This window comes from Staurois parvus, unplaced genomic scaffold (genome assembly GCF_062004578.1).
Source record: "Staurois parvus isolate SC_StPar_1 unplaced genomic scaffold, SC_StPar_1.0 ptg000769l, whole genome shotgun sequence".
Classification (NCBI taxonomy): domain Eukaryota; kingdom Metazoa; phylum Chordata; class Amphibia; order Anura; family Ranidae; genus Staurois; species Staurois parvus.
Window position 1 is genome coordinate 526,287 of NW_028318565.1, and position 13,748 is coordinate 540,034.

At 52.6% G+C, this 13,748-nt stretch overlaps 1 protein-coding gene across 1 annotated transcript; it reads right to left on the minus strand.

The window, feature by feature from the left end:
* Positions 1-11,585: 11,585 nt before the first annotated feature.
* LOC149444849 (histone H1A-like) lies at positions 11,586-12,346 on the minus strand. The gene has a single exon (XM_089654467.1). The coding sequence runs from the start codon at positions 12,344-12,346 to the stop codon at positions 11,663-11,665; it is 684 nt and encodes a 227-aa protein (XP_089510593.1). The 3' UTR covers positions 11,586-11,662.
* Positions 12,347-13,748: the final 1,402 nt, after the last annotated feature.

Consider the following 13,748-nt stretch of genomic DNA (forward strand, 5'->3'; position numbering starts at 1 on the left):
GGGGTGGAGAAGAGTTGCACATTTGATCATCTCCCTATAAATGTAGACCAGTTTATGGGGGACGTCACAGATGGCTCTGTCCTGTGAGGGCATTTTCTCTGGAGTGTGAAGTAGTTGAACACAGCAGGATAACTCAAGCAGCAGGAAGAACTCTACTGCACGCTGGATGGAGTGCGGGCAAACACCCTGAGAATCGTTTACAAGTCTGATTCCCACTCCATGTACCTTTTTAATATGCCACCTCTTCTCATATTACTATCATTTGCTCTCAAAATCTCCTTTCTTTATCCCTCTGCTCCACCTTAATTTATACATCACACCCTCCTACCATCTCCCTACTACTGCTCTCATCTCCTGCTTTACTTTACTCACCAGCTGACCCAACACCAGGATAGGAAGGCATGTGCACTCATACATCCTGCTCCCATGATCCTTTCTTCACCATGCTTCTCCTAGCCTCTGGGGATATCTCCCCAAACCCTGGTCCTCCAGTATCTCACCCCCAACACCAGGCACCCTCCTTCCTCCAGGAATAGCTGCAATCCACTCAATTTAATCTCAATCTCCATTCTCCTAAAAACCACCCTCCCTTTTCCATGTGCACTCTGGAATGCCCGCTCTGTCTGTAATAAGCTCACTTCTGTGCATGACCTTTGTGTCTCCCACTCCCTTAACCTACAAGCAATTACAGAAACTGACTTCAAGCAGCAAATTCTGTTTCTCCTGCAGTACTTTCCTATGGAGGCCTTCTCTGGGCTTACTCACCCAGACCCAGTGGTAGGAAAGGAGGTGGAGTTGGTTTGCTTCTATCCCCACTGAGCACCTTTTCAAGTCCTCCCTCTCTATCCTTTTCTTTCCAGACTCTGCTTTCAGCTTTTTTTTTCTCCTATTTCTCTGAGGATTGCAGTGGTCTATCAGCCTCCTGGACCGGTGTCACACTTTCTTGATGACTTCTCTGCCTGGATACCCTTTCTCCCCTCTGAAACACCCACTATCAATCTTGTAGATTTTAAAATCCCTATTAATGTGAACAACCCGGCTACATCCCAACTCTTCAACCTAACCTCATCTTTTACCTTAACACAATGGACACGGTCCTCCATTGACTCTCATGGGAATACATTAGACCTTGTGAGGTTGTAGGGAGTGCCAAGATTGGAGAAAACAAACACCCCTTTCCTCTCTCTGAAGGTGATGAGATTGTGATCAAACACCTATCCCTCTGAACAGAAACAATTACCCACCAAAACCTTCACAACTGAAACCCTTCTCTTTTCCATTCTGCATCTGACCGTCTCTGAAAGAATCTCCCCCCCCCGTCCTGCCCTGATCTGGCCACTGCTGTCTACAACAGTTAGCTTTCATCTGCATTAAACTCACTTGCTCCCCTAACTACACAAAGTATCAGGCCCCGACCATTACAACCGTGGCAGACTGACGATGCCCCAAATCTTAAGCGATATAGTCGTGCACTGGAGTGATTGTGGCGTAAAACCAAATCTCAGCAAGCTTTCACTTGATATAAATCTGCTTTCCTAACATACAATTCCTCCTTCCATGCTGCCAATCAAGCCTACTTTGTCACTTTTATTAATACCTTGTCATCCAGTCCTCCTGGTCTCATCTCTTAACTCTCTACTTTCTCCACCCAGTACCTCACTCACTGCTTAAGAGATTGCAAATCATTTCAAAAACAAGATTGATGCAATTTGTAGTGGCATCTCCGCTACACAGACATCTATCCCACTTGGCATACCTTATAATAAACCTCCCTCAACACTTTTGATTGAAAAGATACTTTTATTACAGAAGTATAAAAAACATGATACTCGTTATCGGGGTACATCTCACCCTATACTGCGACGCAGCGCACCACATTGCAATACAGTTCCAAGAATACGAATAATACATTCAAACAAATAAGTACATTCATTCGGCGGTATGATGCCTGACGTGCTGTGCGTGGCGGACGAATCCCCAGACCAACACGTCATGCATACTGCCGCTTACCCCGAAACCATAGCATCCTAATACAAAGTACATTTCCTAAAATCAAAAAGTCATGCAAAATCAAAAACCGAATGTTACACTTTACAATAAGCATCGGGTGTGTGGGGGGGGAAGGGGAAAAAGGAGGGGACACAGGCCCGTAGCTTTATTGAAGGGGCAAAGACACGCAAGGGGGAGTAGGGGGAAGGGGAGATCTTCAGACGTCCTCTTCCTCCTTAAAGTCCATCAAGGTATAGTCTTTGAGCAGACTGAGGATCAGTCTGCGGCAGTCCTCAATGGACATCCTGTCCCTCTGGTGGATGAGGCACTTCCTGGCGCACCATAAAGCGTCCTTAAAACAACACAGCACCCGCCAGGTGCCGTCAATGTCCTCCAGAGAAAAAGTTCCACAGAATAGTCCATTCAACACCCCAAAGTGAGTGATGGCTGTCTGTGGTACAAAGTCCTTGAGTTCAGGTTCCAGGGCCCCCAACAGGGCCTGAGCAAAACAGCACTCCCAGAAAACGTGATGAGACGTTTCCTCATGGATGATGCATAAGGGGCAGTGTCTGTATCTGCTCAGGTTCCTGGCATGCATAAATGTCCTGAGAGGCAACCCCCCTTGGATTGCCATCCATGCCAGGTCTTTGTGCCTGTTGGTGAGAATGTTTGAAGAAACATTCCTCCAGACCACCTTGCAGGTGTCTGAAGGCAGGCCTGGAACCGACTCCAAAATGTCGCTTGCTCTGATGAGCTTGTAAATGGTCTTTGGTTTCCACAAGTCAGGCTTGACTCCCTGCAGCCCCTGCTCCCTGATGAACTTGAAGGTATCCAAGTAGTACCAAGGAGTGTCACAGTTGTAGGGGATGGAACTGTCCCAATTGTCCCATCCGAGGGACCTCCAGAGAGGCAACAGGAAGAAGCGTGACATTGCGTTCCCGCCAGAGTCCATAATCCTTATGGGCAAAGTTCTGCGGATGCAGTTGCTAGCAAAGAACACCCTCAGTTGGGTGGCGATGTCGTGCACGCCCTTACTGCCCTTGAGGGGTTCCTTGAACATGACTGCCCGCTTCACTCTGTCCATCTTGGAGCCCCAGATGAAGTGAAACACCGCCCTGGTGATGGCCTTACAGGTGCTGACCCGTGGGGGCCAGGCCTGTGCGAGGTACTGCAACACAGGGAGAATCTCGCTGCGGAGTACCAGTGTCTTTCCTTCGATGGTGAGGTCTCTGAGGCTCCAAAGTCCAAATTTCTGTCTCATCTTTGCTAGTCTCTCCTCCCAAGACTTCAGGGCTGCGCCCTCGACACCAAACCAAACTCCCAGAATTTTCATGAAGTCTGTCTTGATGCCAAAGGGCATGGATGCAGAAGAAGGCAGGAACCACTTTCCGAAGAGCATGACTTCCGACTTCCCACAGTTGACTTTTGCCCCCGAAGCTTGGCCAAAGTCCTCGCAGGTCTGGACGAGCAGGTCGATGGAGCGCTGGTTGGCACAGAACACAGTCACGTCGTCCATGTAGAGCGAGCACTTCACTTCCCTTCTGTCTGGTCCCGGTGCGGTGATTCCCCCGATCTCTGGATTCCGTCTGATGCATTCGGCGAAGAGCTCTATACAGCAAACAAAAAGCAGAGGTGAAAGAGGGCAGCCTTGTCTGACCCCGGAGAGGACCGGGAAGGGGTCAGTTTTCCAGCCGTTCACCTGCACTGAACTGCAAATATCGTTATACATGATGTCAACATATGAACAAAACATTTCCCCGAGACCAAACCTGCGCAGGGCTCTGCACATAAACCCATGGGAGACACGGTCAAAGGCCTTTTCCTGATCAAGACTGACCAGGGCCGCGTGCACACGGTGGTCCTTGATGTATTGGATCGTGTCCCGGACAAGCGCTAGGCTGTCCGCAATCCTGCGGCCAGGAATGCCGCAAGTCTGATCCGGGTGGATGATCTGTCCGATGACAGCCTTCAGCCTGTTCGCCAGGACTTTGGCGAGGATCTTGTAGTCCACGTTCAGAAGAGAGATGGGACGCCAATTTTTCAAGTCACATCTCTCCCCCTTATGCTTGTACAGGATCGTGATCATCCCCTCCCTCAACGAAGGAGGCATCTTCCCCTCCACCACCATCTGCTCGTACAGCTCGAGCAGGTCCGGGCCCACGAGGTCCCACAGCGCTACATAGAGCTCTGCTGGGAGACCAGCGCAGCCCGGGGTCCTGCCCCGCCTAAAGGATTTAGCGGCAGAGTGCAGCTCCTCCAATGTCAAGGGGGCGTTGGTGGCCGACAAACCTGCAGGATCAATAGTGTTAGAGATACCTGACAAGAATCTGTCGGCTGCTGACATGTTTGTTTCTTTGGGGGAGTAGAGGTCGGTGTAGTAGTCGCTGACCACTTCCATCACGGCCTCCTTCCCCTTCTGGAGTGTTCCGGTCTTGTCACGCAGCTCCGACAGGGGTGTGTGTCCTGAGTGGAGTTTCCTGAAAAAGAACGAGTTACACTTCTCACCTTTCTCTAGATGCTCCACCTTGGCACGGAAGACAATGTGCCTGGATTCTTCCTCAAAGTGCTTTTTCAAGCTTTTCTTGGTGTCCTCCAGGTCTTGCCTCACGTCCCAGCCACAGTGATGAAGGTCCTGCAGGGACTGCAGCTGACGCTGAAGTCTCCTGAGTTCCCTCCTCCTGGCACACACTTGCTGGCGTCCCCTGGCCTGAAAGAAGCTGCGCAGCTTGACTTTCACAAACTCCCACCAGTCGCTTACCTTGGGAAAGAAAGACTTCTCCTCCTTCCAGGCACCGTAGGTTTCCCTGAGCTCCTCTAGCAGTTCCTCATTGTCAGCAGGGTGCAATTCAGCTTCCAGGAGCCCGGGCCGGGGGCAAAGCCCTCTCCCAGGTCACCCCGAAAGTGAATGGCCCTGTGGTCAGAGAAAAAGCAGGGAACCATGGAGAACCCGCGGTGCTTGACTGCCCTAGAGGTGAGCACAAAGTCAATCCTGGAACGCACAGATCCATTGGGGCGGCTCCATCAGTAGTTCACGGAGCCGCGCCCCATGGATCCCACGGCGTCCTGCAGGGAAGCCTCCGCAATCACCTCCCGGAGCAGCTTTGAGGTGGCATCGAGTTTAGCGTACATGCTGGAGCTGCGCCCGTCCTCCTCTATCGGACAGTTAAAATCACCGCCAATCACTACTGTTCTCGCTGTGACGAGTTGCGTCCGCAGGGTTTGGAAAAGCTCCAGCCGCGCGTTCTTCTCCGGGGAGGCGTACACGTTGATGAGCCTAACGGGCTCCCCGCTCACGAGCCGTCTATGACCAAAAGGCGGCCACAGACGAGCTCATGGACGGAGTCAACAGTGAAACGACCTCCCCTGATAAGAACCGCTACCCCTGCAGACTTGCAATCGCCACCCCCAGACCAGTAGGAGGGACCGTGGGTCCACTGGGAGGACAAATGAGTGTACCTCCTCAGAGGGGGAAGGGCGCACTCCTGAAGCATGTAGACATCACTCTGCTGTGTGGAGAGAAAGGTCAGCACAGTCTGCCTCCTAGACGCATCCTTGATGCTCCTCACATTAATGGAAAAGATAGAGATCTCAGCCATCATAGGAAGGAGAAGAAGGGGTTAGTCGGCAGGGGCTGTACTTACCTACCGTGGAGAGGGGGGGTGACCTCTGCAGCCTGACCAATGTCCTGGCTCAGTCCGATCTGGTTGAGGACCTCATCGAAGTCGGTGGAGAGATCTGGCTCCGACCGGGTCAGAGCCATCTCTTCTTCCACCTCTTCCTCCTCCAGCGTGTCGAGGTCCTCCCCACGGGGTCGGAACCTGCGGCATTCTGGAGGACAGCAGGCCGTTTGGTGGAGGAGGAGGGGTCCTCCGCCGCTGGGCTTGCCTGCTCCTTCTTCCGATTCATGTTCCCTGTCGCAGAGCTGCAGGCAGGGGTGGCAGGGGGAAGGGGCGGGAAATCCTCCTGTGAGGACAGGTCAGGGGGGGGGTGGAACCGGGCCCGGGAGGGGTTGAGCAGGGTCAGGGGGGAGGGGGGGTAGGAGGGCGAGGAGCAGGGGGGGCAGGAGGGCGAGAAGCAGGGGGGGCAGGAGAGCAAGGGGCAGGGGGGGGGGCGGCCTCCGACACCGGAGGGGCAGGGGGGGGCTCGGGTGGGGGGAGGGGGTTCCTCTTACCTGGGTCCTTCTGAGGTTTCTGTGGTGCTGGTTTAGCAGGGCCCTTGCTCAGGGCCCCCGCATACGTCCTGCTTCTCTCTGGGCAGTCCCTGTACACGTGCTCTGACCGTCCACAGAGGTTGTAGGTTTTGGACCTCGGGCAATCCTTGGTCTCATGGCCTGCAGCCCGGCAGAACCTACAAGAGAGCACATGGCAATTATTACCCTTGTGCCCCGGCTATCCGCACCTGCGGCATGACTGGGGTTGATCGGGGTAGTGTAGGAGTCCTGCGGATGCTCCCAGGGAGAAGCACTGTTGCAGGTGTTGGAGGTCTCCAGCAGGTCGATCTCTCAGCAACCTGCAAAACACGGCCCACTTACCTGTCCAGAAGCCGTTGGCATCTAGTATCCGGACTGGGTCCTTCAACACGACACAGAACCTCTGGAGATAGGTGGCAATATCTCTTCCGGGGACGTGAGGGTTCCTCAGACACCGTAATCCGCCTTTCATCCCTTTGAATGGGAGAGTTTGCAACAAAGTTGCGGAAAGGGGAATCGGGCCCAGAGGTCTTCACCATCTCTCAGTATCTTCTGCAAACCTGTAACGAGACAAAAATTATGAAGAAGATACCTTTCACGAAGGACTGCACCGACAGGGTCTCTGCCTTGCTGAATCCTTGTTCCAGGATCATCTTCTTGCCGAAGACTTCCGGGATCATGTCCGGGACTCTGCCTTCCATTTCCTTCAGCTGCAGCACGACTGTCTGCTTCATCCAGGGCTCCAGGGAGGGGAGACCTTCTGCAGGGCCGGAGCGTTCTGAGGTGGAGGTGGAGGGGGCTTCTCCCGGGGTCTTGGCAGGGGCGGCGGTCAGCGGCTTCTTGGCGGTCTGTTTGTTCTTCCCCATCTTGTCGCAGAGGAGTTCTCAGGAGGGCTTCCAAGAGGTCTTGAGTGGATTCCTTTTCCTTCTTCCTCGGCGACTTCACTCTTGCTTAGCCTTTGAAAAGGCTATTGAGCGTCTACTGCCCGGAGGTAGTAACGCAGAGTGGGAGGGGGGGGAAGAGCACAAACTCGTTCTGTTTGGGGGCTAAGCCTCAAACCCAATAGCAGCAAGCAGGTGAAGCCAAATTTAATCGACGATCCTACCAGGCCGAGTAGAGGGTACCCCACACAGACCAAATGGCTGGGATAGATACAAGTGGTTCTCAACGTCCTAGCTGGAAGCAGGGACACTCCTAAAGGCAAGGTCGATACTTCACTTGATCTTAGCTAAAAGGCCGAGAAGCGACAACTCAACACTTTCCTCTTTTGACCTTGCTACTACTGAAGAGGTCACTAAAGTATTCTCAGAAGCCCGTCTCACCACCTGCCCCTGGATCCTGTCCCCTCACAACTATTATGGTCACCCTCCTCTTCCATCCTATGCTCCCTCACTCACATCTTCAATCTCTCCCTCTCTAACGGTGCCTTCCCCTCTAAAGCATGCGCACATCACTCTTATACTTAAAAAAAAAAGCCCTCCCTGGACCCCACCAACCTGGACAACTTAAGACCCATCTCCCTGCTCCCCTATCCCTCTAAACTCTTAGAACGCTTAGTGAGGTAGGAGCTCAGGCGATTGTAGACTGACAACCTTCTTGACCCTTAAGTCTGGCTTTCGCTCACTCCACTCCACTGAAACTGCCCTACTAAAACTCAATGATTTACTAACTGCTAAAACCAATGGCCACTACTCCATACTCATCCCAACCAATGGCCACTACTCCATACTCATCACAACCAATGGCCACTACTCCGTACTCATCCCAACCAATGGCCACTACTCCGTACTCTTACTACTTGACCTCTCTGCGGCTTTTGATACTGTTGACCATCCCCTCCTCAAAAGAAATCTCCACTCTTGGCCTCAGAGACTCCGCTCTCTCCTGGTTCTCTTCCTGCCTATTGCAGCGCTCCTTCAGCATTACCTATAACTCTGGCTCCTCCACTCCCTCAAGGTTCTGTCCTTGGACCCCTTCTCTTCTCCATCTACACCTCCTCCCTTGGTCACTTGATAAACTCCCATGGTTTTAACCGCTTGCCGCCCTGCCACTGTGTATATACTTGTGCAGGGCGGCAGTGGAGCGCAAAACCACGTTTAAAAATGGGTTCCGCGCTCCCGACACTTTCGCCGGCAGGGGGCGCGCGCGCCAACCCGCGGGTGACACGATTTGATCCAGGAGGGATCAATCATTAGATTTCAGCCAGTGATTTCTGGCTGAAATCACATGATCGGTCCCTGTCCTATCCTGTCCTGTGTTGATATTTACACAGGGCAGAATATGATGTCATTCTTCTCTGCCTGGACACATTCCGTTCCAGACAGAGAAGAAGACATCCAAAAAGTGAGTACACAAGCACTACACTACAGTTAGAACACTCTAGGACACATTTAACCCCCTGATCGCCCCCCCCCCCCAGTTAACCCTTCACTGCCCTGTCACCAGTGTCACTGATCAGTGAAGCGATTTTTACTGATCAGTGTCGCTGGCGACTTTCGATAGAGTTAGCGCCCCTCCCAGATAGCGCCAGATTGCCCGCCAGTACACCAGTAATCTGTTAAACCCCTTGATCCCCTCCCCCAGTTAACCCCTGCACTGCCCTGTCACCAGTGTCACTGATCAGTGAACCAATTTTTACTGATCACTGTATCAGTGTCGCTGGCGACTTCCGATAGAGTTAGCGCCCCTCCCAGATAGCGCCAGTTTGCCCGCCAGTACACCAGTAATCCCGTTTAACCCCTTGATCGCCCCCCCCCCCCCCCAGTTAACCCCTTCACTGCCCTGTCACCAGTGTCACTGATCAGTGAACCAATTTTTACTGATCACTGTATCAGTGTCGCTGGCGACTTCCAATAGTGTTAGCGCCCCTCCCAGATAGCGCCAGATTGCCCGCTAATACACCAATAATCCTGTCTAACCCCTTGATCGCCCCCCCCCCCCCCCCCGAGTTGACCCCTTCACTGCCCTGTCACCAGTGTCATTGATCAGTGAACAGATATTTACTGATCACTGTATCAGTGTCGCTGGCGACTTCCGATAGTGTTAGCGCCCCTCCCAGATAGCGCCAGTTTGCCTGCTAGTGCACCAGAAATCCCATTTAACCCCTTGATTGCCCCCCCCCCCCCACAGTTAACCCCTTCACTGCCCTGTCACCAGTGTCATTGATTACAGTGAACAGATTTTTACTGATCACTGTATTAGTGTCACTGGTGACTTCCGATAGTGTTAGCGCCCCTCCTAGATAGCGCCAGTTTGCTCGCTAATGCACGGGATTTTTTTTACCAAACACATGTAGCAGAATACATTTTGGCTTAAATTTATGACTAACTTTGAGTTTACGATATATTTTTTATAGCTGAAAGTAGAAAATATTGTTTTTTTTTCAAAATTTTTGTTTTTTTTGTTTATAGCGCAAAAAATAAAAAGCGCACAGGTGATCAAATACCACCAAAAGAAAGCTCTATTTGTGTGAAAAAAAAGGACTTAAATTTTGTTTGGGTGCAGCATTGCATGACCGCGCAATTATCATTTGAATTAGTGCAGCGCCAAACAGCAAAAAAAGGCCTGGTCATTAAGGGGGGTAAATCCTCAGGAGCTCAAGTGGTTAAGTACCATCTCTATGCTGATGACACACAAATCTATCTTTCTACTCACCCTTTCAGTCTCCTCTCGAATTACTAACCTACTAAGTGACATATCGGCATGGATGTCACTCCACTTCCTAAAAATCAATCTTTCCAAAACTGAGCTCACAGCTTGTTGCTGATCATTCTAACCCAGCGGTTCTCAACCTGGGGGTCGCGACCCCTTTGGGGGTCGAACGACCATTTCCCAGCGGTCGCCTAAGACCATCGGAAAACACATATTTCCGATGGTCTTAGGAACCGAGACACCGCTCCTCTCTCCGGCGATGTGTGGGCGGGATGATACGCTGCTCCTGTCACCTGGCCACACCACCGCTCAGCAGCTCCGCCTCCTCGCCGCTGATTGGCCACCGGAACTGTAGCTCAGGAGAGGCACACAGGCGGCCAATCACCGGCGAGGAGGTGGAGCTTGGAGAGGAGGAGCCGAGCGGCAGCGCGCGTACATCAAAGAAGATCGAGGGAGCTGCCGGAGCGAGTGAAGAGGAGAGCGGCCAGAGAAGGAAGACAGCTGACAGGTAAGTGAGAGAGCGAGCCCAGGCTGTCACTAATACCAACGATGGGGCACTATTCCTCCCCCCACTGACACCAACGATGGGGCACTATTCCTCCCCCCACTGACACCAACGATGGGGCACTATTCCTCCCCCCACTGACACCAACGATGGGGCACTATTCCTCCCCCCACTGACACCAACGATGGGACACTATTTCCCCCCCCCCACTGACACCAACGATGGGACACTATTTCCCCCCCCCGACCCCAATGATGGGGCACTATTCTCCCCTCCACCACACTGACATCAATGATGGGGCACTATTCCTCCCACTGACACCAATGATGGGCCACTATTCCTCCCCCCACTGACACCAACGATGGGACACTATTCCCCCCCCCCACCCCAATGGTGGGGCACTATTCTCCCCTCCACCACACTGACATCAATGATGGGGCACTACTCCCCCCCACTGATATCAACGATGGGGCACTATTCCTCCCACTGACACCAATGATGGGGCACTATTCCTCCCACTGACACCAATGATGTGGCACTATTCCTCCCACTGACACCAGTGATGGGGCACTACTCCCCCCACTGACACCAGTGATGGGGCACTATTCCTCCCACTGACACCAGTGATGGGGCACTACTCCCCCCACTGACACCAGTGATGGAGCACTATTCCTCCCACTGACACCAATGATGGGGCACTACTCCCCCCACTGACACCAATGATGGGGCACTACTCCCCCCACTGATACCAACGATGGGGCACTACTCCTTCCACTGACACCAATGATGTGGCACTACTCCCCCCACTGACACCAATGATGGGGCACTACTCCCCCCACTGATACCAACGATGGGGCACTACTCCTTCCACTGACACCAATGATGTGGCACTACTCCTCCCACTGCAAAATTACAGTTATGAAGTAGCAACGAAAATAATTTTATGGTTGGGGGTCACCACAACATGAGGAACTGTATTAAGGGGTCGGGGCATTAGAAAGGTTGAGAACCACTGTTCTAACCTGCCCAGAGGATGATGCGTCTCCCGATCATTAGAAGGATTCTCATTAGAACGTTCAGAATGGCCGCATGAAATTCTGAAATGATCGAGAAGAAATGTGAATGTTTAGTCGTACCCCCTCCCTCCCCAGAGATCCCTCAGACAGTGTGTGGGAATTGTCGGATTTATTTCTATGAGATCTTCTATATCGGACATGCGGAGCAGTGCGCACTCAGCGATGTCGGTGTATGTATGGAGAGCTCTGTTGGGGGGAGGTGGGGGGCTCTGAGAAGAGCCTTTGGGGGGTGGAGAAGGAGGTCGCCGCCCATTATTTCTTCTTCGGAGCGGCCTTCTTGGGCTTAGCCGCCTTCTTAGCTGCCGGCTTGGCCTTAGCGGGACTCTTGGCGGCTTTTTTCGGCTTGGCTGCAGCTTTGCTCTTCTTGGGGCTCTTGGTCACCTTCTTGGCTGCAGCCTTTGCCGGTCTCTTGACGGCCGGCTTCTTGGGGCTCTTGGCTGCGGTGAATGATTTGCTGGCCGCCTTCTTCTTCGGGGACTTGACGACCTTCTTGGGACTCTTGGTGGGGGCTTTGCTGGCCACCTTCTTCTTAGGGGACTTTGTAGCCTTCTTAGCAGCCGGTTTCTTGGGCTTCGCCTTGGCGCCGTCGGGCTGCTTCTTGTTGATCTTGAACGATCCGGAGGCCCCATGGCCTTTGACCTGGACGAGGCTTCCCTTAGTCACCAGCGCCTTGAGGGCGATCTTCAGGCGGCTCTTGTTCTTGTCCACATCGTATCCTCCGGCGGACAGGACCTTCTTCAGGGCGGCCAGGGACACCCCGCTGCGCTCCTTGGAAGCGGACACGGCTTGGACGAGGAGCTCGGACACGCGGGGACCGGACGCCTTCTTGATGCCTTTCTTGGCTCCTCCTCCGGCTGACGCCTTCTTAGCCGGCTTCTTCTTGGCGGCGGCCTCCGCTGGAGGAGGGGCGGCTGGGGCGCTCTCAGTCTCCGTCATGACTCGGGAAATGTTTCCACAATAGTTCATTACAAATCACACGGCGCTCCGCCTTATATACAGACCTTCGAACACTGCGATTGGTTGACACACAACTCCACTCTGTCCTGCTATTGGTTACACATCACACACGCCCACTGGATGTCTCTCCACAGTCGGGGATTCTTCTCTCTCTCGTTGTGTTTCCCGGGCAGAGAGAAAACCGATTTTATTCCAAAATAGAACGATGTCCGATGTGCCCCGGGGAGCCGATCTGCTCCCTGGACTGTCACTTATCGGGGGTCACTTCCAGCTGTCAGGAGCTGCTCACGAGGCTGAACACAGAGGCTGCAAACACAACCATCCTCCGGATTGGGGGGCCCATTCTGCCTTCTACCTGCTTGGGGGAACACATTCTACCCACAAAACAATCTGCTCCCATCCCCCACTACAATCCGCTTCACATTACACGAGGGAAGAGGGGAGATCACCAAACATTTCCCTCTAATACACAACTCGGCTCATCTCTAGCTGACTACAAGGAGCCGGGAACAAAAACATCGGCCGATCACAAGAGATCCTTGTGTCCTGTCATGGCAGACATTGGGAGACATACAAAGGGCTCCGCCCATTACAGGGTGTCAGGTGTCATGGCCTAGGGGTCATTATTGGACCATCATCACAAATGGACATTGAGAGCCAAATCCCGCCAATGACTTGATTGCCGCATTTCACTCCACAGCTCCATAGACTGCTCAGGGGGGAGGTTTGCTCGGAATCCTCGGATCTACAATAGGATTTGATGCTTTCAGTGATGGAAGTCAATCCATCACATTTGGATTCCCTGAGAGATCATTTCAGGAATAGGAAGTTTGCTGCAAATCCCATTCTTGTCTATCATGTGGGGAATGTGGAGAGGAAATGTCGGCTATTTGGAGGGGAATGAGCGGTGGGGTTCCTCTAAGACCAACACATGTCTACTGACCCTGACACTTCTTTTCTTTGTACTAACATGTAAAAGCCTCCAGGGTGTTCCCTTCTCCTCAGTCCAAGGAGAAAGAATTGCACCGACAAGAAGGGAATACACCAAACGATGGACCTGAAAACAACAAAGTATCGCCGACAGGATTCACTTGTTACAATGATTCCAATCCGGATACAATCCCCTCCCCAGATAAGCCATGGCCTAGTGCCCTAGAAGTCACAGGGAAGACATGTACCCCCCCCCCCCCCCCACACACACACACACACACACACGCGACATTTTGTTCATTTTCAATCCTGCCCTCAATACCACATGAAAGAAAAAAAATATTTGAAGTACAGAAAGCACAAATAAAAAAACAAAGGTTTTCCATTTTGGACAATGAGGATTGCAGCGTTTTTTCTGCTCTCTGCGCTCCATCTTCGGTGTTTGTCCTGT